The following is a 25,979-nucleotide window of genomic DNA, read 5'->3' as shown; positions in this document are numbered from 1 at the left end:
TGTTTCTTGAAGCAAATTAAAGAACCATATATCACTGAGCACATTCATTCGTTTTGCAGCCTGGATCCTTGGTTTGTCACCTCTTACACTGCTGACACAGCAAGATTTTAATGTCAGATACACTGGCAGTGAGGTTGCTTCCTTTTTCTGTCTCCCTCTGCGTCCTCCCTCTTTCAGCTCTCTGTGTCTTGTTCTGCTACCTTTAAAGGCGACTTTACTGGTGATTCTAATAGAAAAAAATAGTTAAATTAAACAAGACCATACCAGTGTTGCTGTTGGTAGTGGTTCTGGAGAGTAATACATACATTTTCTAAGAGCCCACTGATTCCTGCTGCAGCTTTTCTAGTTTTGACCCTCTTAATTTCCCTGCTGTCAATCAATGTGTTTGTTTTCACCTTCACTTTGCTGAAGAGCGTGAAGAGATTTTTCATTTGGCCTGCATTTGATCATATATAATTTTAAGACCTTCTGAAAGCTCCACTGATGCATCAACAGCCATCTATTAATGTATACCAGTAAAGCAGATCTCCAACAAAATCCAATTCTCTGGATTTAAAAAAATAAATAAATAAATCTCACACACCTCCATATATACTGATGTCTCAGAGTTAATGTGGTAATAAAATGGCAGATTCAGCCCCTATTAAAAAAATGTCTCCTATTCTTATTCTAAACCCATCTCTCTTACCTTCTCTTCGCCCTTTCTGCCTACATTTCTCTATCTTTCAGTCTAATCTCCCTTTATTTCCTCATCTCTACTTTCCATTCCCATTTTTTCATCATCACTCTGCTCAGCTCCTCCTCCATCTCTTTCTCTCTTAGGGGGTGAATCTAAACAAGGGTGATTTATTATCATGCTCTGTTTCTCCTTTCCTGCTGAAACTCCATTACCCCCAAAGTCACAGCGCAAACACTCAGGCTCACTAACATTTTACACCTCTAAACACAGCTACTAACTCAAATACAGAAAAGCTCAAAAAAGAGAAAAACCTCCTTTAGATTTGAACACTCTCACTGTAATTTCCACAAATACAGGCCAGAATACATAATGGCTGTTATTCGTCATTTATTTCTGATCAGTAGGACAAGATAACAAAACATTTCCCAGAACTGTACAAAGTATTTTCCACCTACGATTCCGTATCTCTGTAACTGATTCAAGTCATGGACTGAATAGAAATATACAGCAAAATGGGGGAACAGCAAGATAGAAGAGGACATGAACATGAAGACAAAGTGTGGGAAAGACAGAAATAATAGGGGAGAATGAAAGAAACAGGCATAAGGAATAAGTAAAGAGAAACTGTGTAAGTGTATGTGAGTGTGAGAAAGAAAGAGTGAGTGAATGAGAGTGAAAGAGTGAAGGGGTACGGGGAGTATGTCACTTAGAGTCCCCAGAGTCTTAATTATCACTGTATGAATTATTACATCTGTAGTACATGCTCACACACACATACACACGCACACACACACACCCCTCTGGATCTCCCCTGGAGTCTCAGCTCTCCTGCCTCTATACACCTCTAGACCACTCGTCACCTGAGGCGTTTTCTTCCTCCTACCATCCTCCTCTCTTGTCTACTCAGCTCCCTCTCTTCCTCTCCTCCTAAAACCTCTTCTTTTATCCCTATTTTTATTTGAGTCACTTTTACAGTTTGCTTCATACTAACTTGCTGCTTGATGTCCCTCCTCGATCCTGTTGAAGAAGGTATTTTGCTTCCCTCTCGATAAGAGATCGGTATCAATTCAATTCAATTCAGTTTTATTTATATAGCGCCAAATCATAACAGAGGTTATCTCAGGGCACTTTTCATATAGATCAGGGCTAGACTTTACTCTTTATAGTTATCAGTTCAGACAATTACATTATTGTGTCATCACAGAGAGTTTTTATACTTCACAATATCCCTTTGCTGATTAGATACCTGCAAGATACTCAAAAACTAGCATTTTCATTTAGCTGCGTAAATGAGCACTTCTGCAGTTGTTTCTTTTTTTTTAGAACAGTGGTTTTCAAAGTCTGACACTGTGAGCCCCCTCTCAGACAAAACTGAGACTACTGCAGCACCTCTACTCTAATGTTTAAAAAAATATCGATGGGGCAACATGAAAAAGTTATTAATGGATTTGTCACTCCAATTAATGTTCTGTTTTACATCAATTTGAGTTATAGTCATGCTCTAGGTTTTGGAACTATAGTTCCTACAGTGCTTTTGGAAATGTAAACAGGACATATATTGTTGCCACAGAGTCAGCTAATTAGCTATTTTGGCATATTGGCACCATTAAAAGTATGCCAAATTGGCTGTTAGCAGTTCCTGTTTGCAATGCACCCCTGGATGTACAGAAAACTATCACTGGATGACTTTGATACTGAAGAAAACTTAAAACATTATGAGTCTCAGGCAAGTTCTGGAGTTCTAAGGAATGTTTTTTTTCTATGAATTCTAAGTGGAATAATGGACGTTTAATCGCAATGGACATCGGAATTTATGCTATCATCAGAAAGTGTACACTAAATCCAAAAATATGTGTATCACGTCTGTTAAGTCTAAAGGTTTCAAAGTACCTTAATTGCCTCACGTCCCTCCCACCTTACTAGAACCACGCAGACATATAGCCTAGTCTGACTTTGTACAAGCTGAGGAGAGGAGAGAGTTGAACACGTTATCTCAGAAGTCAGGTATTTCCAGTGGTTGATGGCTAACAAGGTCACACTACAGTAGGTAGGTACACCTAAAAGCTGAAAGATGAAAATGATCCTGTCCTGACACATATCAAGCAATGTCTTAATCTGCATGCTGGTAGCCTGTTACCATTTGGTATAATCATATAAGACCAGAATTAATTTACTAATTTTCAATATTAATATTTGCACTGTCCTCGTGGGAGAAGTAGCTCTACTGATTCTTATGTGTGAATGTAAGGCACACACACGTACACACACAGGCGCACACACACATTTCTATGGATAGCTTACCTGGTATGGATATAGTGTAACTCCTCCATTTGTTCGGTTAATGTGCTGATGTGCCTGCAGAGCTGCTGTACTCAGAATTGATCCACTCCCATTAGTACTGCTGATACCAGTATTATTGCCTGGGCTGTTCACTCCAGTCACTGGTTGCTGTTGGGCACCAGCTGCTTTTCCTGAACTGGGGGACCCGTTCCTTCTGTCCACCCCACCTCCAAGCCCCAGGGAACTGGGCTTAGACCCCAGTCTGTGCCCTGAACCTTGAGCTTGTGGGTTTGTGGGCGCACAGCTGGACGTTTGTCCCACTGAGGGACTACCATGGCTGTGGTTGGATGGTCCGTGGCTTGGGCTGGGCGTTGGGGTCTGGCATGGGCTTGGGGAAGGTGACTGGGACGATTGGTGAGTAGGATGTAAAGTAGCAGCGGCAGCTGAGGAAGAGGAGGAAGGGAGAAAAGGAGGAGGCCAGTCCCGTGATCCAGGACCTCCTGGTACTCCAGATGCTCCTAATGGACCCGGAGGTCCTTGAGATCCATATCGTCCAATCAGAGCAGGGGGGGAAGCAGTGGGAGACAAATCCCACTGGTCGAGAGTGAGGACCATGCGCACAGCTTCCTGTTTGAGCTGAGTGAGGTGAGTGGCGCAGACATCACAGCGACTGTCACGCTCATTCCATGCCCGCCGAGAGCTGTTAGGCACCTGAAGCTTATCATGGAGGAGGAGAGAGAAGGAGGGATCCTGGAAGGACAAAGACAGAAACAAAAGGCTGTGATTAAGACTGGTGTCTGGCGGAATGAATGACAGTAAAATGAAGCAAGAACAGCATGTTTTGAGCTGAAGGATGTAAGTGAAGAAAATGTTAAAGAGAAGATAGTACAGGAGAGGAGGGTTCAACAATTCATGACTATGAATATTTATAGAAAATCCAAGAAACATAGCCATGTAGCCTGGGGGAAGATGTGTAGACACACACACACACACACACACACACACACACACACACACACACACACACACACACACACACACACACACACACACACACACACACACATACACAATATCCTTTGGGTCTAAAGGGTAAAAGTGTGACAGAAGCTGGGAGCATGGAGATTCGTCTAATAGAGGAATGAAAATAACTGACCTTCTACTTTCTTTTTTCCTCTCCCTTCTGTTCTTTCTCAGCATGAATTTTGTTACATTTCCCCCCAAAAAAGGCAATAAAAACTATATAATGAAGAAGGAACAGCTCAGTAAAGATGACAAACTATCTCTCATGTCTCCGAAAGGAGTCCAAAATATCAAAAGTATATCTTAGAAAATGTCGCACACACACATTAAATTCAATCCTAGTTGTAATCATTAGGTAACAACATGTGTGCTAACGTCAGCTGAAACAGCACTCAACAAGCAAACATCCCCTGACATTTTGATCTTGACATTTGGCATTTTGACAGATCCCCAGGGTTTATGTAAACATTTTAAAACCCCTTTTTCTATTTTTCTCATTGGTAAAGCATGACACTAAATGTTAATGGTCTACTTGCAGGAACAAATCTTGGAAGATTTGTACAGAAGAAGGGACAAATTTGAGAAAACAACAACAGAACCGCATGGTATTCGACTCCTCATGTACACAGGCCAACTGGCCAAAGAGGCTGCACAAAGTGTAAGATTATTTGTAAGTGGTTTATTAGAGGACTGGTCAAAGTTAAAAAAGTGTCAACCTTTCTATTTCTGGTGCATTGCTTTTCTTCACAAACATTTCATGGTCAACCTTTTCGAGTGAGTGCAACACTGCCAGACCTGCATGTTCCCAATAAAGCCCATATATAAAATATCACTATTAAAGATGCTAGAAAGTTCTGTATTTGCGATAAAAGCATGACACAAAGCGCAAATTCAATCTTCTCCATCAATCTGGTTAAAATGTCTAAACAGAAAAATAGAATCATTAAATTAAGACTAAATGTATTGTTCTGTCCCTATTTTCTGCCCTCAAGTCGGTCCACTGTATGTTTTTTCCTCTCTGACAGTGTTTGTCTGGTGTATTTGTCTGCATGCGTATGTGTGAGCAATTATAGTGTGCTTTCTTGTGCGTGGAAATCAGGATATTTGACCAATTTGTTGGCGCAGTTTTCTGCGCCTGTGTGCACGAATGTACAATATGTTCCTGTACAGGTATGCATTATGTGTGTGTATGTGTGCATGTGTGTTTTTTTCCAGACTAATTGGAGCCACTCGCACAGAGCAAAGCCACTCTAAATCTCATGCCACGACTCTCTGGTCTAAATATCACAGTTAACAAGCAAAGCACATGCACACATTCTGATACAGATCTGTGTCTAAACCTTATTTGACCCCAGTGAAAATATTTTTTTCAAATTTTTCCACAAAGCATTAAGTGCTTTATCTGACAAAAGGTCATTAAATTGAAATCTTTTTTCCCTATAAGAGTCCGGCTGTACTCCAGGCCCTTGACACTTATGGTGGGATTAAAGAGACTGAGTTTGACGTTGCGAGCTAATTGCCATCATAAGTGTAGGTGTAGTTTTGGTGTATTATCAGTGAGTGTATGCCTGCTTAGGAGCTCTGTAATTCAACAAAACATCTGTGGTAGGTGGTACTCCCAGGTAACTCTAATTACCCTCCTGCTTTCAACCAGCATACCGCTTCTGTAACACTACAGCCAGGTATCTGTGTTGGCCCTTGTCCTTTTCTGGACAAGTGATCGTTACAGCAAACTGAGTGTATGGTCCTATGAAGAAATTATCTCAAGCTATTTTAACTGGGGTTAGACAGTAAAGACAGAAAACGAGTAATAATAGTGACACTTTTCTGTGATTTTATGCTATTTTGTATGCATTCTTCCCTACAGGTGGCATGAATATTTTCTCTGAAACCGCTTTCCTTTGAATCACTGCTATTACCAAACACTACTACATCTCAAAAAAAGAGTCATTACATTCACCATCTTCTCAAAAAATAGGTTGGTACATCACGTGTTATTCTAGTAAAGATTCTACATTCACAGGGACTGGAATATCTGAGTAAATAGTCCCAGTGATGGGTACGCACTCTTTGTTTAGTGAAGTTTAATCAATACATGAGTATGGAGATGCAGAATTTGTATGTGTTTGTATGTGTGTCCAATCAATAGGCATGTGATGGACACAGGTTATCTCTCAGCAGATATAAACAATCAGACATTAAGACAGGCAGACAAATGACCAACAGACAAGACAGAAAAACTGTGACATGTTGGGATAGAATGAGTGACTGACAGGTAGAAAGAAGCACATCAGACATCCACTGGCAGCTCTTATGCAGACACACTGTAAACACACCCAATCACCCATTTGCATGAATTTATATCATCAACTGGTTGTTTAAGCAGTTCCATATTTACAAAACAGCTTTACAACTACAAAGAACAAACAATACATATCAAGTTTCTACCGAAAGTCTTCCTAACTGTAGATTGTCTGGATCAGCCACTGGATCTGGGTCAGCCTCTTTGGTGGCCCATATGCTAATAATGGAGTAGGAGCCTGTTAGCAAGAAATAGAGACTGAATGTAACATACTGTCTGCCGCTCACAAATACACAAATAAGCCTCTATCAATAACAGGCCTATTACCTTTCCTCAATCAATATACCCTCTGTTTGTGTGTGTGTGTGGAAGTGTGTGTGCAAATACGTGCACACAAAGCAACATTTCATCCAATATTCAACCTCTCAGTCTGAGAGCTGCCTCCTTGGCTATATCAACAAACGAAAAGACCACAAGACACACACACACACAAATGCACGCATCACAGACTCTCAAAGCTTGGCGAGCATGTGAGCGGCTTGTGTGTTTGTGTGTGTGTGTGTATTTATGGATAAATGCTACCTTGTTACTCAGGCAAAAGAAGTAGAATAATGAATAGAACGCGGTTTTTAAACATGTATATACACACATACAGGCAAACACACATATTCCTGCCTGACATGAGACACTACATACTCTGCAATGTAGCTGGCAGTGTGTATCTCGCATGAGAGGAGACAGACTGTGGGAAAGAAAGCAGAGGTGGAAGCAGACACAGTATTTAATGGGGTTGATTCTTTATGAATGCATGTATTCAAATTATCACTGGATATTCAATGGTTCTGCGTGGCCAAAAGGGTTGCAATGCATTTTCTGCTAGCTACAAAAATTGTGTATTTTCACACAAGAAGATTTTGACTGAATTTGTTGCACCCAGCTAAGGGAAGGGGAAGTAATGACAGCAGCAGAAGTAATAACAACAAAACACTTTTGTGTGCTCTTAATGCAGCATGTTGTGGTTGCACATTACATTACATTCTGGCTTATCAAAGCAAAGAGTAGAAAGTGGAATGTCTTTAGACTGATACCAAAAGCATTTTATTGTAGATGGTTGCCAATAGCTCAACTATCAAACTTTTAGCTGTATTGGAAATATATAATGTCATTGCAACTAATTTGGCCACTCACCCACAGGAATGAGAGAGAAAATGCACCAGCAAATGTAAAAGAAAAATGAAAGTGCAGGAGACAAAAGGTACAAACCACACAAATTAAGCCACACGCAGAATCACAAGCTCAACAGGTGTGGGTGTAAGGATTCAAATGGAAGTAGTGTATTGAGCCATATTTAAGTGAAAATACTTCTGCTTAAACATACAGAGTACCGATGGACGTGGGGCAGATTATGTTGCAGAAGTGATTACTAGGAGTTTTGATGAATTTTTTTTTTAATGTTAAATCCAAAGTGTGATGTTTTTGAAAAGGCAAGTAAAAGTCTAGTTCTACAACTACAGATGGTTTCAATCTTAAATCCTCATTTCTTCTTTCTTGTCATATATAACAATCTCATCTTCTTGCTAAAATCACTACAACCGTTTGCAACAGTCTCATTTTACTGACTCTTCATGTTGTTGGATAAAATACAGACAAATTAAAGGGGAAAAAACAACATAAAGTGTCTTAGTAAAGTGTTGGGCCACATGTCGCCAGAACAGCTTCAGTGCTCCTTGGCATTGAATCTTCAAGTCTCTGGACTCAGAGACCAAAACATATTCCCTCATTAGGTGTTTTGATGATGGTGGTGGAGAGCGCTGTCTAACATGTCAGTCCAAAGTCCCATAGGTGTTTCATATGGGTTGACATCTGGCAGTAGCATATGATTCACATCATTTTCATACTCATTAAACCATTCAGCGACCCCTCATGCCCTTTGGATGGTGGTATTGTCATCCTGTTTCTCCACTCAGTTTTAAAGTTTTTTCTTTAATTTGTAACCTGTCTGTAAACTACTGTGAAGAAATTGTGAAGCAATCCTCCAATAAATGCCACATATAAGCCCTGCTTTTCCTGTTTGGAAAAAATTGGAAAAGTCAGAGATTTGCCAAAAACCAGTGTAAAGGGAAAACTTAATCTCTCTTGGCTTCTTACGACCCCTCTGTATCTCCCTGTCGCACACACTCAAACCCACACACACACAGCTGACAGGCAACCAAAGGAGAAATAATATGGACACGGTGTACGGTTCTTGAGATGAGGGCCCTGTTGTTCCAAATTAGCTGAGATTTGGCGAGCAGCCAAGCTGCCCAATTGCAAAAAAAAGAGAAAAGGGAGAGAAAGAAAGGGGGTCTAGGAAAGAGAGACTGGGCTTTTTGCAAATACTGGGCTTGAAGATCTCTTAAACACACACACACTTTCTTTTTCTCTCTGTGCCCTCTCTTTGACCCTATTTCTGTATTTCACTTCCTACTAATGCTTCATTTTTGTTGTTTCCAGCTCATTTTTCAGTAGAACAGACTAACTTTGAGTTTGTTTATAGTCCCCTGGTCTCTGTCTCTCACACACACAAACACACACACACACACACACACACACACACACACACACACACACACACACACACACACACACACACACACACACACACACACACACAAACTCTCATTAGTACAGTATTATGCTGCCAGACAAGAGTCCAGTCCAGGCAAAACAATCAGGATAAAGGAGTTCAACGTGGAAATCTTAATGGCAGCAGTTTTATTTTCAAAGTCTTCAACGGATTTTAAATTATCATGTTTAAGTTAGGATTGTTAGTATCATCACACTATTAAATAAGATCGTGGTTAGTTAAGAATGTCATTGTGAATGTCAATTGTGAACCATAATATTTGCAGATCTCCTCCTTTTTTCCTCATTTCATCAAACTGTCTCTTCCAGCCATCTCCTCACCTCTGAGTTCATCAGTATTCTGTGAGTGACTCAAAGAATCTCAGCACCACAGATAGCCTACATGCGTGTGATTCATTTCATCCTCGGAGGGCAGACAAACACAGCCTCAGCTCTACGCTGCAAGGATGGAGTGAGTGATAGATTGAGAGAAAGCAAAGAGATGGAGATGGCATCCAAGCTAACTCAACAGTGACCTCAGTGACTCTTAGAGTGCTGACAGCCAGACTGTATAGCAATGACTGTGTGCGTGTGTTTGAATTGAATGTGTGTGTGTGTGTGTGTGTGTAGACTGGGCACAGAAGGATGCTATTACTAGATATGATAAGAAATGGCAGCTCGGACCTGTTTGTCCCTTACTGTTGTGTATGTGAGCGCACTGGAGGTAAAAAGATTAAGGAAAACAGGCTGTCAAACACAACAACACACATCCCTTTCGTACACACACACATGAATGGACAAACACACTGTCTGTCCACCACTGAGTCAGTATAAGACAAAATTTTCACAAGGACCTGTGTGATTGTAACCCACCATTCTCATCTTCCTCTTTTTAAAACCTCTGTCATTCCCTTTTCTCACTGCAGCTATATTTAATACCAGTTCATGGCATGACACAAAAAATAAGGAAAAAGAAGATGATGGCTGATCAGGGAAAGGAAAGAATGTGACAGAAAATGGCCTTAGTTTTCAACAAAAAAGAAATGAAAGGAAAAGAGAGGAGGAATACAATCTTAGCCAGTTATAGCCAGAATGACACTGGTTTATTGGCAAGTGTGTGTGTGTGTGTGTGTGTGTGTGTGTGTGTGTGTGTGTGTGTGTGTGTGTGTGTGTGTGTGTGTGTGTGTGTCTAATCAGTTCCAGATGAGTGACCAAGGAAGGTAAACCTTTCGTCCTCCCCCATAGTAATTTACCTCCTCTCATCTTTCTCCTCATTCATTCTTCCTCTAATCCTGTATACACTCTGTAATATACACACACACATGCACAGGCGTTTCTCAGCAGGTCTGGGATCAGTGAAGTCGTGCAGAAGAGATCCAGTCGGTCTCCTGCTCCGGCAACACACACACACACACACACACACACACACACACACACACACACACACACACACACACACACACACACACACATTCACACGCAAACAAACACACACAAATGGAAAGCAGCAAAAAGATAGAGCAGGAAAGAGACTGTGAAGAAAATACTATAAATTTTGAATGTGTTGGTGGCCCATGTTCAAATACAGTGGTCTCATGATGGAGAATGATAGTCTGTCCATCTGTGTGTGTGCATGTGAATGATTGAGTGTCTGGGCAGGAGCACGGTCAATAACACAGAGGTTATAAATGACATCACACACACACACACACACCCACCCCAAACACATGGATGTGCACACATGTAGTACAAATGTTACACTGACAGAGGTCAAGCACAGGTCTCTCTCACTATCTCTCCATAACACACTCTGTCCTTCACTCTCACTCTCTCTCTTTTGGTGTTTGTCCCTCACTCTCAGGACATAAAAGGGGCTTTTGGTGCACCTAATTTCTCCAGTTTATACATGCAAGTGTTTAATATTTAGGGCCAAATGTGATTCTGTCAGCTTGAGACAAGAATACACACACCTGGAGACAACTAGTTAATTCCACCACTGAGAAAGCTACACACAGTCTGCCATACCATTTTTAAGTCTTTGAACTTGTAGCAGCTGGTGTAGAACCAACAGAAAATGTTAAGCAGCAGTTTGTTTTTAAGTGAAGAAGATATTATTAAGCTGTTAAAGCTGCCAGAGAGAACAGGCACCAGTGGTGAGTGACATCATCCAATCCTAAGAATAACAGTAATTTTGAACAATATAACAATAAATCTGTCCCTGAAATCTTGATTTACTGACCAGTGTGTAGGATTTTGGGGGATCTATTGGCATAAATGGAATATTGATAATTATGTTTTCATTAGTGTATAATCCCTTCATATCTACACAGGGAGCGGGTCCTCTTCCACGGAGCCAGCCATGTCTCTACAGTAGCCCAAAATGGACGATCAAAACACTGGCTCCAAAAGAGAGTCTTTGGCATTTTTACATCACCTGAAGGCCACCGTAGGTTCACCCACACACTTGGAAAGGGAGCGGTGGGGGCAGAGATATTCAGTTGGTTGCGATCTCCAACCTCACCGCTAGATGCCATTAAATCCTATATACTGGTCCTTTGAAGCATTACCACAATATTGAGCCTTAATTATAAAACTCTGACCAGGATGAAATGGAAGGAGAGAGGCAGATGGAAAAGGAAGGCGTGTGAAAAGGAGGAACAGAGTGAAATAGAGGGATTGGGGCCTATGTTGAACTGCTAAACACTGATGTCACTGTGCGTGTGTCTGTATTTAGCTGCTTTCACAGATGCAATGCAACCCTGAACTTATCTAAATATTACATGGAGGAGCTGTATGTGAGAAAGCAAATGTCCGAATAAGCTGGACGAGACATTAAACAGACTTTACCCTGCCAGCTCCCTAGTACAAAGTCTGTGTAACATCTGCTCGAGCCAGTGTGTGAATAGAGCAGGTCGTCCAGAGCATTCACAGCGAGCAAGTGGGCAAGTGAGCAACCTTCGCCTAAACCAAGCAGTGAGAACGTGTCTGCCACAGACAACCTCCGACAACCTTGTGTGCTACATGTGAGAAAACAGCTTGAAATTTTGGGTGTGCGGTAGCGTCCCCATTCGTTTCATACTAGGCCGAGTCAGCTATGTAGAAAGCACAAGTTGCAGTGCTAACGTTTCGTTGTGAATATTAATGAACCATGTCAATTCATATAGGAGAAACACTGTGCTCACACGAATACCTGATGCAGCATAGCCAGAGCTATAAATGATGAATGAAATATCTTGTTGTACATGAAAGTATAAACACTGATTTTACTGTGTGCATTGGAGTAATAGCTATCTGAGAGGCAGATTAGTATTTCTATTGCACGCTGCAGAAATAAACCGAAGCAGAAACAGTTTTTTAACAGCATGTTAGTTAGAGTCTAGAAACTAAGGAAACCAACCCATGCCTCCCTGAATTTTCTCTTTGTTTCTTTCCGTTTCCCCTCAGTGACAAATAACTAAAGGAACCCAGCAGGTCGTCTCTCTCTCTCTTTCCCTTCTCTCTCTGTCTCATTCTCATTTATTACTTGCCCCCCCCCAAAGTATTTCTCCTTTAATCACCTTTTTAATTGGTCATTCCCTCATATGATCCAGTAATGGGTGTAGGAGCGGGATTGGTTAGGGCACAACCATAACCTATTATGCACACAGACATACACACGCTTGCACGCAAGCACAAAGTCACTTATGCATCCATTTAGATGAACAGACACCCCCTTTTTTGTCTGCACCCATGTACACACACCCCCTTGTGATGTTGACACACTACATTAATAACAAAGAAAAACGCATTAGAATGTTTGTGTTGCCATGGCAATGCAGAAATTAATTAGCATACACAACTACGTAGCTATAGGGGATGTAAATTACTTGCTGCATTCTGTCTCGCTGGAGACTTTGAGTGTGTTTGTGTGTACATATTTGTACGTGGATGTTTGTGCAGCATGTGTGTGCACTGTATAATGCTGGGTGGTGAGGCCTCATACTATCGGTAGTAATACATAATATCAGATGTGATAACATCCAAGAGATGTTTTGCACATATACTCAAATTGATCTCCCCATGAAGATCTCGTTCTCAGCACTGTAGCTCACATTAATCACACGGTGATATTCTCTCTCTGTAAAAGCTGGTAATTAAGCAGTATGATATATTGCAAAAGCTTTCATAAACCATTGTAGTGAATAATAATGAATCAATCAAATAACAAAATTCACAAAACACTTGAACAAAAAAACTAACTCACTTTTTGAGAGGCCTTCAGAGAGTCTTTGAAGCACTCCCTCAGACCATGTTGATGACGTACTTCGTTCTGCAGCCTGCCAGAGGCCACATTCTTGCAGCCACTGTTTGGGATTGGCAACTATAATTAATTGGCTGTCTGAAATTTGCCCGGATTTACTTAGGCTAAGTACTCATCAGGCATTCTGCTCCACAAAGTTGTATTTTCCACACTACACACACATACGCGCACATATACAAAAATAGCATTGCTTGACCAGTGTGTATGTGTGTAGTGGGATGTTAAACCCAATCAAAGAGGGTACAAAGTACTGGAAACGGATGCTACAGGCAGATCAGATCAATCATGCTCCCACGCAAACTTTACAAGTATGTGTGTATTTTTGGATTTTTCATTTATGCCTCATGCATATTTAAGATTTTGTGTCTACTGAGCCGTCTGTTTATGTGTATAAACTGTATTACAGTACACTATGTGTGGCAAATGTGGCCTTCCAGTTAACAACCTGAGCTAAGAATAATGTCCCAGCTCACACAGTGTTAAGTCTAGAGACAAGCTCACTGATACAATGTAAATTAACTAGCTGGCGGAAAGAGAGCCTCGTTTTTATTAGCTAGCCATCTACATCAGTGCCCAGCTGTGGACGAAATAGCTGTTTAAATTACTGCTCTTTTTTATGTGAAAGTTGCTTTCTGGTACCTGTTTTTAAATTATATGGCTATCCATGGTGGTGCCAGACTATAAATGAACTGCATAATAACTCCTGTGCCTGTTTTTAAATTAATCCATCAGAGCATCAAAGCTGCACTGTAAATGAGGCATTTTCTACCAAAGCTATATGTGAAAATAATCTACTTCAGTTTGTTAGCTAGCTGCCAATTATCTAGTTGTTCTGGCACCTGAATTTAGATGAGAATCTTGGCTTCATTGCTAGTTAATTTAATTGGGAAAGTAGTCGATGTAAATGCCTGGGGGGGTAATCCTCTAACACTATACTCTGCTCACAGTAAAAATACAGCGTATTTGTTTCCTTCCTCTGTATTTTGATTCTGTCAACAGACGGGTCGTAATATAATGTCTGATTGAACAAATACTGTATACGGAGACAGTTGCCTACATTTTCAACTACGCATAAATGGGTTAGTCATCATTATGAGTCTAAATAGGGTCTGAAAATATTCACCATGGTGCCCCACTGTAAATGGGTTGTACATTTACTGTATATCAGGGCCTCAGAGAAAAAATATCCAGTCCCGATCATTGCCAGTGAGAAATTTCAGAAGGGCTTACACCAGCGAGTACATGATGCTCCACATACGAAACCGCGAGGATCCATACCTCAGGCAGTGTTAGTAGTAGCCGGTTCAACAAACTGATTTATAGAGCAAAGTTACTTTAATAGCTTTACTAACTACTGTGCTACACAGAGGCAGCATTGCTAAAATTTAGGACACCCTTGTGCAGTACAGCAACCACTGAATAATACAGGGCATTTAAATCCAGGAATTACAGTGCACATGGTTCAGGAAACACACAGGACACCGGCTGCCTATACTTTACTCTGATCTATCTCCTTCCTCTCCCTGGGTTTACAGCACATCTTGACCTGTTGTAAGAATGTCTCTTATTGTACATTAAGTATGATTCAGTAGGTTTCTCGCTTACACCTGTTTATCCCCGTTTTTCATCCTCCACCAACTTTTTCTCTATCTTTGCCTCAAGCCCTCCACCCTATCCTTTCTCTTCTACAGGATATCCTTCACCCTCCTTCACTCTCAGTCTCCCTTTCTTTTTTCTCCCCTCTTTCCTTACCTCTCTGCAGTGTCTTTCCCTCTCTCTCTGACAGTGATAAATTGCCCGTTGGGCTGGGCAATCCATCTTACCATATCCCACACCTAAACATACACTCTCCGACGCCCTCTAACTCCTCTTCTATATCCCTCTTTTCCTCCTCTTTTACCCCATCCAGCCATTCTTCCCTCCAGTGTCTTTCCATCCCAAGGTTAGTGAGGTTCACTGGGGTGGAGCTGAAGGTAAAGATCTGCCTGACAACTCCCACTTATACATGTGTGCTCACACACTAGGAAACAGGTGAATAGCGTGTGCACAGTAACACTATGTTTGCTGGTATGTGAACCAGGAATTACTGCAGAATTTGATTCTACAACTACAGAACTTTTAATGGGAAAATAATTTAATTCAGACATACCATAGTCACATGAATGAGTGTGTATCTGTCAACTTTGCTTACAGGGAACATTAGGCTACGACTTAAATACTGTTATAAATCTACAGTTTTAAAAAACTGTTGATAGGGGATCCTGATGATCTCATGTTTATAACTGTACAGGTGTGTATATAACTGCAGCTTCCCTGGTTTATTTCCTGCTAGGAACCTTTGTTGCCTGTCACAAGTCTCTCTTTTGCCCCATATTTCCTGTTGAACGCTCCAACAAAAACTAAACTACTAAAAGCCAAAAGGTCAAATAGGTGATGACAAGACTAAGAGACTACAGCCATGCTAATAGCTCTGTGAGGCTGTACTTGGGAACAGTGGTGCTTGGAATCGAATGCTAACATCAGCATGCTAACAGGCTCACAGGACAATACCAACTGCTGATATTATGTTTACTATCTACAAGTTGCTAATAATTAGCAAATATTTAACAGGTATTTAGTCATATACCAATGTATTTAGACAAAAACCAAGTATTGGACAAAGTGAATTTTTGACCTGATGATGGTGCTAGATGAAAAGTAAAACATTTGAGTTTATCAAAGGTTTTACAAGTAAACCCTAAAGGGGGATATGAATGTATGCGCCAAATTTCCTGACAATCTATTCAGTAGTTGTTGAGATATTTCAGTCTGGACCAAAATGGTGGACCGACTGACCGACATCACCATCCTTTAAACCATGCCACTAGCATAGCTATAAATAATGGTAAATTTGGTGCTATTATATGTTTCAAATTAAATTACAGCACAATGTTTTTAAGATAGTCAAACAGTAAATATTACAAAGAGGAATTTTCACAGACCACCTCAACAGTTAAAAAGTATGCTGCTGTACAAAATGTACACTGAAACACCAGAGAAATAGGAACACCTGTACAATCTGCATTTCTATTCATACAAATATACTCATACAACAAAAAACAGTCTATTCACGTGAGAGTTTCTGACACAAAACAATAACTATACCAAATAGATCATTACATAAACAAGCCATGCAATGCAGAAACCCCAACATTAAACCAAATTTGTCAGGTGTTTCCCCCAGGCTTATATAAAGAGGTTTTATGTGTTTTAACATAAACCTCCTCAGGGTTTGCTTGAGTCATCCTGCAAGCCTCTAAAACTCAAAACACACTTCTAACAGTTCTATATCCACAAAAGTCAACTGAGCATGCTTGCTCTTTTCCAGGCTCCACATTCACACAGTAGCTCTTATTCATAAATGGGAGCTCTGTAAAGCAACCACAGTGCCTCACTGTTGGCCACTGAGCTCCTCAAAGGGAACAGCTATGAGGGTAGGAGCAGAGGTGTTATTGAGAGAGGGGAGATTTATTCATCCAGGTTTCATATAGACATCAAACCTGGATTCAAAATGAAAACCATCCAGCCACAAGCTTGCATTACCAAACTGCTAGACTGCTGGTGATCCAGAAGATATGATCGGTCAGATATTGCTTGTGCTTTGTCAGATATCCAATAGGAGATTCAGTGAGCCAGAATAAAGCGAAAAAAAGGGAGATACAGAGATATATGGAGGTAAAGATTAAAAAGGGAGTCTGCTTTAGTATGAATCCTTCTCTGACACTGTATGTAGCCTGTTGTACAATCAATAGCAGATAACAGTAAACAAAAACAACCATTTTAAACTCTCTAAATTGAGCCTCACAGGCTCCGTCTGCTCAAGGTAATTGGAAAGTTTAACGTCTAGAGGCTATTCTCTGAGTCTGATTGAGGCACAGGCTGGGAACAAACAGCCAATTTTATTCTCTCTCTCACATGCATGTGTGCACACACTATCTCTTTCCATCTATGCCTTACTGCCTTTGTGTAGACTATATGAATTATTGACTCTCCTTATCTTTAAACTTCTATTTTGAGTAGTTTCTTTCTTTCTTTCTCTTTCTTTCCCTCCCTCTCTCTCTTATTTTCCTCTCCCTCAATACTGTAGAAAGATGAATGATGTGAGGATAGTGAGGATGCTGCTGGGATGAGATGGCATTAGGAGAAAGTGGATGATATTTATATCTATTAGTAAGTATGGGGTGAGGGAGTGACAAATGGAAAGAAGCAGAGCCTGGCAGTGGACAAATCAACTACTAAAGATATGTTTGCTAAGAATCAGTTTACTTTACTCAGATATTGGAATACAAACTGTAAAAAAAACTTTCAGTGTTGCAGAACCACACTGCATGTAGTACATCGTTTTCATCACAAATAGTTGTTAAATTCTGCAGAAAGTAACCGCAACCACGATATGTCTTTAAAGGCAAGGTTTTCAAAAATATTTCCAGAAAGCCTTTTTTTAAAAACACTACAGTAATGATCAACAACTATTGTAGTGAAGTCTGCCATGGAGCCAGACTGGAAACTACTGCTTAATATGTCAGCCTTGTTCTCATTTCACCCCCTGCCCTTTACAATGCTCTGACATAATACACTCACAATCCTGCTTAAAACACGTGTGTGCGTGCGTGCGCATGCACACACACACACCCTTTTGTTTTACTATATTCATGGAGATTCGTCATTGACATAATGCATTCCCTAGCCCTTTACCCTAACCTTAACCATCACAACTAAATGCCTAACCCCAACCTTCACCCTAAAACCAAGTCTTAACACTCAGACAGCCATTTTAACTTGTGTATTTTGTTCCCCACAAGCTGTTGGATCCCACAAGTATAATGGGTTCCTGCTTTTTGGACCCCACAAATATAGGAAAACAAGCCCACAAGCTCAATCACACAAACAGAGTTCTCTTCTCGTTCTAGCTTTGGCATTAGCCAGCCTCTTAACCTATATAGTTAAGCTAGGAATGTATGCACATGTGCGCACAAAATTCGTAGCCCAGCAGTGCAGTGTATTTAGAACAGGAATGCCATTACATTACTTGTAAAACATGAACGACTGACTGGCAAAGCCCTGGCTCTAATTTTGACCCTAAAAGGTAGGTCTGTTGCCACAATAAGCACTCTCTTACACACAGACACACACACACACACACACAGAATGTACAAGGCCACTGCAAAGGCAACTTTATCACCTTTTCCCACGCACACACATCTTTACTTCTATTTCTTTCTGATGTCCTCTCTACATCCCTCTCCTCTTTTCTGTTCCCCACATCTTCCTTTTCAGCTTCCAGTATACTTTATTGGTAGGGGTACATCCGGTAGGTAGTGAGGTATAAAGTATTTACAATACTAATAGCTGTGCACTTAAGTTAGACCAATTAAAATAAAAACATTAAACCTTGTTACAAAATTCCCAGGGACATAATCATATAAATATTGTAAGGGTAACATTAATCTTCTACAGTTAAGGGGTATATCATTTTGAACTGAAATGTGTAAAACTTTTGGAATTTCTTTTCAAAAGCTGTTTAAAACAGTAATTTCAGCTAAGGACCATGAGGCCACCTTTCTTGTTTTTGTTGTCGTGGTATGTGTCGGACTCTGAATCTCCAGTGGGTTCTCTCAAATAGCTATGAAGGCACAGAAGTGTTCACATTATCATAAATTAATGAGCTCATACCCAACGCAGGTACTGCACTGCAACACACACACACATATTTTATCATTTTAATGAAACCCTAAAGTCCTAACCCTAAGTCTGTTGAATAGGCCCTGCCAAAAAGCCCTCACTTTGCAAGTGCCTTTACTTTGAAAGTTGAAAACTTTTAGTTTTCATAAAGATAAATTACAGACATGCACACACGCACACACACACACACACACACACACACACACACATACCAACATACCATTCCTGTCAGTCACACCTCAGCCTGTTAAAAGATTTTCCTAGTGTGACTGAAGAGGCTGATGCTGAAGATATATGTGTTATATCTGACAATGTGATAGACTGTGACGGTGTGTGTGTGTGTGTGTGTGTGTGTGTGTGTGTGTGTGTGTGTGTGTGTGTGTGTGTGTGTGTGTGTGTGTGCATCCTTATCTGTGGTAAATCAGCTTATGACAGCAGGTTGGCTAATGTTAGAAGTATAGTTAGCAGGTCTTCAAATAAACCGTTCAGCGAATGAGACTTCACAGTGTGCTGGAGCTGGCACCTGCTACCGGAACACTGGGGCATTTTCACTTTTCATCTAGGCTCTGGAAGGTGGAATCAAAAACTTTTAAAACTCTGAGGAAAACACACATGACATTTTGTACAACTGACACATAGATAGATGGATAGACAGACAGACAGAAAGATAGATAGAGACAGATAGAAAGATGGATATGTACATACATTGTGCACAACTTATAATGTAAAGTATTTACAATGTTCTATAATGTCACTATTACAGGTTGTTTACAATATAATGCACGTATAGAATGTCAGATAAGAGACAAATTTACCACACATGAACATCTAGAGACAACTGCGTAACTGCCGTACCGAGCTCTCTACTTATTTCTGTACTGTGGAGGTGATGGAGAGGCAGTTGCCATGGCAGCTATAGACCTTGTGGCAGCAGGTGCTGCTGCCACTTTCACCACCATCCCGTGTGTGTTCTTGGTAATGCACACACACACAAGCCAGTGTGTTTGTTCATTTGCGTGTCATTTCATATGAACCTCTGGGTGCCTTGGTGTTTGTATGTCAGTACAATTGTATGAGTATCTGTACACACTGTTGTGTGCTAGTGTGTGTTCACTCGTGGATGTGATTTGCCTGTCATTGCAATGTGTTGTCGGTTTGCAGGAGTGGTGAGTGTGTTTTTTTTGGTCTTGGAGCCTGCGAGTTATGCAGAGGTGCTATAAATATAAATTTTTCATTTTAATGTGTGTGTGTGTTTTTTTTTTAAATTTGCCTTCAACGAGGACAGAGAGAGACAAGGGGTGATAACAAACGTCATTGGCCAAAATTAAGTAATGTACAAATGCTTAAGAAACACTCTGCACATCTATCTACTGGATCTAATAATGTGTGTTTTTGTGTTAAATGTCCTAATTAATGCACGCTGGCAAGCTTAAATTCATCATCTGCTGTCTTTAGGAACTGCCAAAGCTTTTTGTAGCTTCTGTGGCTCCAGACAGATTGCATACACAGACAGTGTATTTGACTGTGGCAGCCTACTGGCTAGGGTAGTTAGTCTAATTAAGTGTGTCCGCTCTGGGTCAGCGACTTTAATGACAACGATAGCACTATTAGAGAAACCAAATCTTTCTTCTTTCCTCTAGCTATTCATTTCCCCCCCTGTTTCTCATTCTCCCCTGCTTCCTCCCTGTCCTCCTCTAAATTTAAATCTGTTTATTTCTCTCATTTTCCTTTCTTTCTCTAGAAGCCTAATTTAGCAAAAGAAAAAGAATGTGTGAATGTGTGTTTGACAGGAAGAAACACAGAGAGAGAGGGACTGTTTCTTAGTGTATCTACGATGCTTTTATCCTGCATGTAAAATGAGAGATTGAGAGTGCAAAGATATTGGTCACAAGTTCATCTAACTGGTACTGGGTTGGACCCCCTGTCGCCATAACTATGTCTCTTGCTCACGTTACAGATAACATGAAGCGCTGGGAAAATTCCAGCGGATCTCAGTCGTTGTAAATTTGTTCCTGCAGGATCTTAAGCAGCACTTTCATTTTGGTTCCACCTCATCCCAAAAGGGCTCTACTGGGTTAAGATCTGTAGACTGTGTAGATGATTGGGGTAGAGCGGAAGTCACTGTTGTGTTTATGGTTAGACACTGTGTGCTTCATGACATTGTACATTATCTCAATGACAGCATCTATCTGAAAATGGCTGGCCTGTTCCTAACGAAACACACATGGTCAAAGATCATTTTTAAGCCTTCCAGTATTCTTTAGTACAAATTAATGCCTGTCTGAGTTTAAAACCAACGAAAAAGCCACACATTTTTGTACATTAAATATAATTATGTTCCCTGAATGGACCTCCCCATTCGATGAAGTGAACCACCTGCTGATCTTTGCCGCTCCAAGTCTTAACAGTCAAACAGCCATTTTAACTTGTGGGGTCCAGCATTTTGTCCAGGATTTCCACACTTACATACAGGCCCATCTGTTGGCTTTTGCCAGTCTCCTGACCCATGATTATATGCTACCTTGATTATGGGCTTTGTAGATTAAGATTTTTTTTTTTAAATATAGATATCTACATTTTTAAACTACTTAAATATACAAATCAATCTTTGGGTTTTATTTTAACATTTGTGCTTCTGATAAATACCAATACAGTTACTAGATTGAAAAAGAGAGGGTACAGTATGTAATACTAGATCCTGAGATGGTGCATATGTAAGTGCACTTGGGGTGGGTCCAATTGACATAAACCCACTGAGAAGCTCTTCAATTCAGCCTGCATCAGCATCGTTCCCTCCCCTCACACCATCTCACTGTTATTGATGAAGCCACCTCTTTATATGGTAATGTCTTTCACACCTGAAAGGCATCAGGAGGGCATGATCGCTCTCTCACTCTAACAAACACACATGTACATATGTGCACACTATCACACTGGCTATAGTATATAGTTTCTCTTACCTCTTGCCAAAAACACATACTCGCACTGTAACACCTGCTATTATTTACATGAACTTCATATATTTTCACCCTCTCTCTGCCTCTCACCAATGCACACACAGCTATGAGGAGCCCATTAACGCTGATGGAGATATGTATGCGGCTCACATCTGTCACATGTCGCTGCCGTGGCAACACCAGCTGCCGTGGTTACCAGAGGCCTGCTTCTGCAGTGTTATGGGATTTGGTTATTACAGGATAGCTAGCTACCTTTGTGTCCCTTTGAGGACAGTTTGCAGAGCAATGATAGTCCACCATTGGCTGTGATAAGTAGACTAATTACAGACGAACTAGTGGTTTGGGGGGAAAATTACCTAGTGACTGGGATTAGTTAAACTGATTATATCCACAAGCATATTAACTCCTCTTGCGTTAGTGGGTTGGAAAGGCATTTGAAACAGTAGACAGATCAGTAAGCTCTAAGCCTCAGTCTTTAGTTCACCTGATAGTCAGATAAACTACTAACCATCTTCTGATGTGGAGCTTTTTGATTATGTTGGGCATTAAAAGCATCCAGTTGGCCACATTGGGGTTAATACTTTCAGAGGTAATTTTGCATGTAATTGAAAGGATGTGGGTGTTTTGCATGCCATATCTATCAGTTTGTCACTGTTTATATATTTGAAGAATATAAATGATTGTGCCAGATATGTAGATTGTGCTGTACATTGAACCATCTCTGCAGAATATGACAATTACACTGGGAAGTATTTAGGGCTGCAACTAACAACTGTTTTCATTACTCATTTATCTGTCAATTATTTTTTTTGAATGATCAATTAATTTTTTACTTGAGTCTTCAATGAAAAATGCTCTCATAAGATTCCAAACGTCTGAAGTGGCATCTTCAAAGTGCTTGTTTTGTCTGACCAACAGTCCAAAACCCAAAGGTTGTCACTTCAAAATTATGTAAAACAAAGAAGAGCGGCAAGCTCTTACATTTCAGACACTGGAATCAGAAAAAGTTATGTCTGATGATGATGATGATGATGATGATGACGATGATTTATAAATTACCTGAACAACTGATGAATGATCAGAACTGCTATAGATTAAATTACTGTCGAACAGCTAACAGGCTATGCAGAGGGAGATACTTGACAGTAATAAGCTTTGGCTGCATTATTCAGAGAATTGACTGCTTTCATGGTAGCATGCAGAAATAAATTACACCTGCAGGTCAGGACCATAGGAAAACCTTTACTTTTCTAATGTCACTGCACTGTATCCATAAATGATCCCAGCTGTACTGATGTGTATCAAAATCCATGTACTGCAGAAACTGCTGACAGCTGTTTAATCTATAGCCACATCTAGACAGACACATCAATGGGTCTGCTAATATAAACATTTTAAGTGCAGTCAGTACTCTATACTGAAACAATCTCAATAAATCTCAAGTTGCCAGTAAGAGCTCCTCAGGGAGTGAATATATTCAAAACACGTCCTTTTTTGGCTTTATTTTTATGTCTAAAGTGGAACTGTATATGTTTCACTTTATAAACATGGATGGTTTTGACTTTCAGCTGATCTGAAACAGACACACTGCTGGTAACTAAAAACACACATTCACATTCACACACACCCACACTCACACACACAAACAAATATATATATACATATATACATATATATATATATATATATATATATATATATATATATAAAAATCTCCCTCTCACCCCCCTCCCATGGGGGATGGTGGTGTGTCTTCCTCAAGCTCGGGTCCTCTACCAGAGGCCTGGGAGTTTTAGGGTTCTGCGCAGTATCTTACCTGTTCCTAGGACTGCGCTCTTCTGGACAGAGACCTCAGATGTTGTACTCGGAATCTGCTGGAGCCATTCTCCCAGTTTGTGGGTCACAGCCCCCAGTGCTCCAATTACCACTGGCACCACTAGCTCCTCCTCATCGGGGTTACTTGTATAGTAGCATTCGAACAGATCCCTATTCTCTGCCCTGCTCCATCTATGTCTTGTTCCAGTAGCCCATTTCTCATCAGGGTGTCCTGGCTCCCCAACACCTGACGCAGACCTTGTTGACCCGGGCGACGTCCGAGCCGGTATGACTCTTGTGTGTGTGTGTGTATGTGTATATATATATACACATACACACACACACACACACACACAGTGACCAATTTTCCTGAGCTGAACTGGACCAACCAAAAACAGCTCACCCTCCATTTATATATGATTTGGGTATGGATATTAGGGATGAATACACATACACAGACAGACACACAGACATACACACCAGCAGAGACAGAGGACAGGGGCCTTAAGTGAGTGCAGCTGTGTAGCCAGATGTGCTTTTGAGTCCTGTGGTTACAAGTGTGCATGTGTGCGTCTAAACCTGAAAACCTACTCTGCTCATTCTAATACCTCAACAGAGCACTCCTTTGCCCTGCTCACCCGTCCATACTGCCCCCGGCAATACGATCCGTCTGCCTCTCTCTCTCTCTCCTTCTCTCCCTCCTTTATTTGGCTGAAGAGGAACAGCAGTAATTCAGGTATACGGGCAAAGCGTCCTGAAATGGATTTTTGTTCAATTTGAGGATAACATTTAAGTCACATCAGAAAAAAAAACATATACTATCTCTGTTCTATCTCTGTTCTAACATATACTATCTCTGTTCTATCTCTACTATACACTATCTCTGTTTTATTTATGTCTGATATCGATTATTGTTACAGTACATGTTTATCTCCCTTCAGTCTCTTCATCTGTAAAGTGCCATATCTCCTTAGAGCCACTAGGGAGCAGACTACTCGTGAATGACTCTAAATGAATGAGTAACTGTTGTACTTTCTCTAAGACGTACATTATAATGGACAGCAAATAAACACTGCACAAACAGAATACTTTTTTTTCACTAGCCAATAGTTACCTAAACAACCTAAAAGTGGATGAGTACACACTGTTGGGCTGGGGGGTGCTAGGAGGGTTGGGGGATGTGTGTTTTTATTCTAGCTGTGAGGGGTCACATATGTCCTAGTGTCTGGTGGGAATAACATGGGGTCTCATACTGACAGCACAGCAGGACGGGACGCAGACACATACACATACACACACACACACACACACACTGCTGAACTGCTGCTCTGGCACATTTGGTGAAGGAGAAGGATTATTAGGTCACATTGCTTCACCAAGGACATGAGTTCAGCTTTTTCTCTGACATAAAACACCTGCGGGGGTCAGTTTAGTCTTGTAATAAGAGTCTGGGGAAGAGGTCACAACGTAAAAAGGAAAAACCAGCCAAGAAATCCGGATTGGCTAAAATGACTATGCAACATCATTCTATTTTTCGATAATGACCCCTGAGGTGCCTTTAAGCAAGGAAACAGAACCACTACTGATGCAGTGGAGCTGCTCAGTGGCAAACAGCAGAAAATAACGGCAATGCAGGAAGGTTCCTCACTGAAAATGTGCCTGTATAAACCTGTCAACTATGCAACAGTGCACGTTCGCTCATTCAACCAGTTATTTACACGTTGTACCAGAATTTTTCCTGTTGGGTATAAAAACGTTAAACAGCCATGCATCTGAATTATAGGCTCAATCTTCAATCTTCCGTTTAATTCTCTCTCATGGAAATAAACAATGAGTTATACCATTTCTAAGGTGAGTGACAGCTTTATTACTTAATTTTGCTATAAATACAACTGAAACTGAAATGATTGCAGTATCATTTATTCATGCAAGAAACACTGCAGTCTGGATCCAACAACTGATTCTGAGTGAGGTGACTCATAGGACTCACCAACAAGAGCTGAGGATGAGGATGAAAACTTCATTTGAATCAAAAACACTAAATAACACTTTTTTTGAAAACATGCCGGGGGCACATATTTATTCCACTGACAGTGAAACTACAACGAGAATGTCCAGTGTCTCCATTTGCTTGTTTATACTTTTGGGTTTGAATCAATCAAGCACAAGTCAGTAAAATCTCTATTTTTCATTGACAAAATCCTTGAGCCAAAGAGATATTTTGGTTTCTGATGACCCTAAAGTTGTTTTTAGCCGGCATACCATAGTTTTGTGTACTAGGTTCAGTGAAAACACCAA

The 25,979-nt window shown here is 40.6% G+C and overlaps 1 protein-coding gene across 1 annotated transcript in view; it reads right to left on the bottom strand.

Moving 5' to 3' along the window:
• Nucleotides 1-25,979, bottom strand: part of kif26ba (kinesin family member 26Ba) — an 82,344-nt gene that overhangs the window by 53,495 nt on the left and 2,870 nt on the right. The window contains exons 3-4 of the mRNA XM_040130235.1: nt 3,369-3,709; nt 2,981-3,323 (exon numbers count right to left, since the gene is read on the bottom strand). Coding sequence (XP_039986169.1) covers nt 2,981-3,323; nt 3,369-3,709 — 684 coding nt within the window. The remainder of the gene's footprint in view (nt 1-2,980; nt 3,324-3,368; nt 3,710-25,979) is intronic.

Source organism: Xiphias gladius, chromosome 1, assembly GCF_016859285.1.
Source record: "Xiphias gladius isolate SHS-SW01 ecotype Sanya breed wild chromosome 1, ASM1685928v1, whole genome shotgun sequence".
Taxonomy (NCBI): domain Eukaryota; kingdom Metazoa; phylum Chordata; class Actinopteri; order Istiophoriformes; family Xiphiidae; genus Xiphias; species Xiphias gladius.
This window is presented reverse-complemented; position numbering and strand designations above follow the sequence as displayed.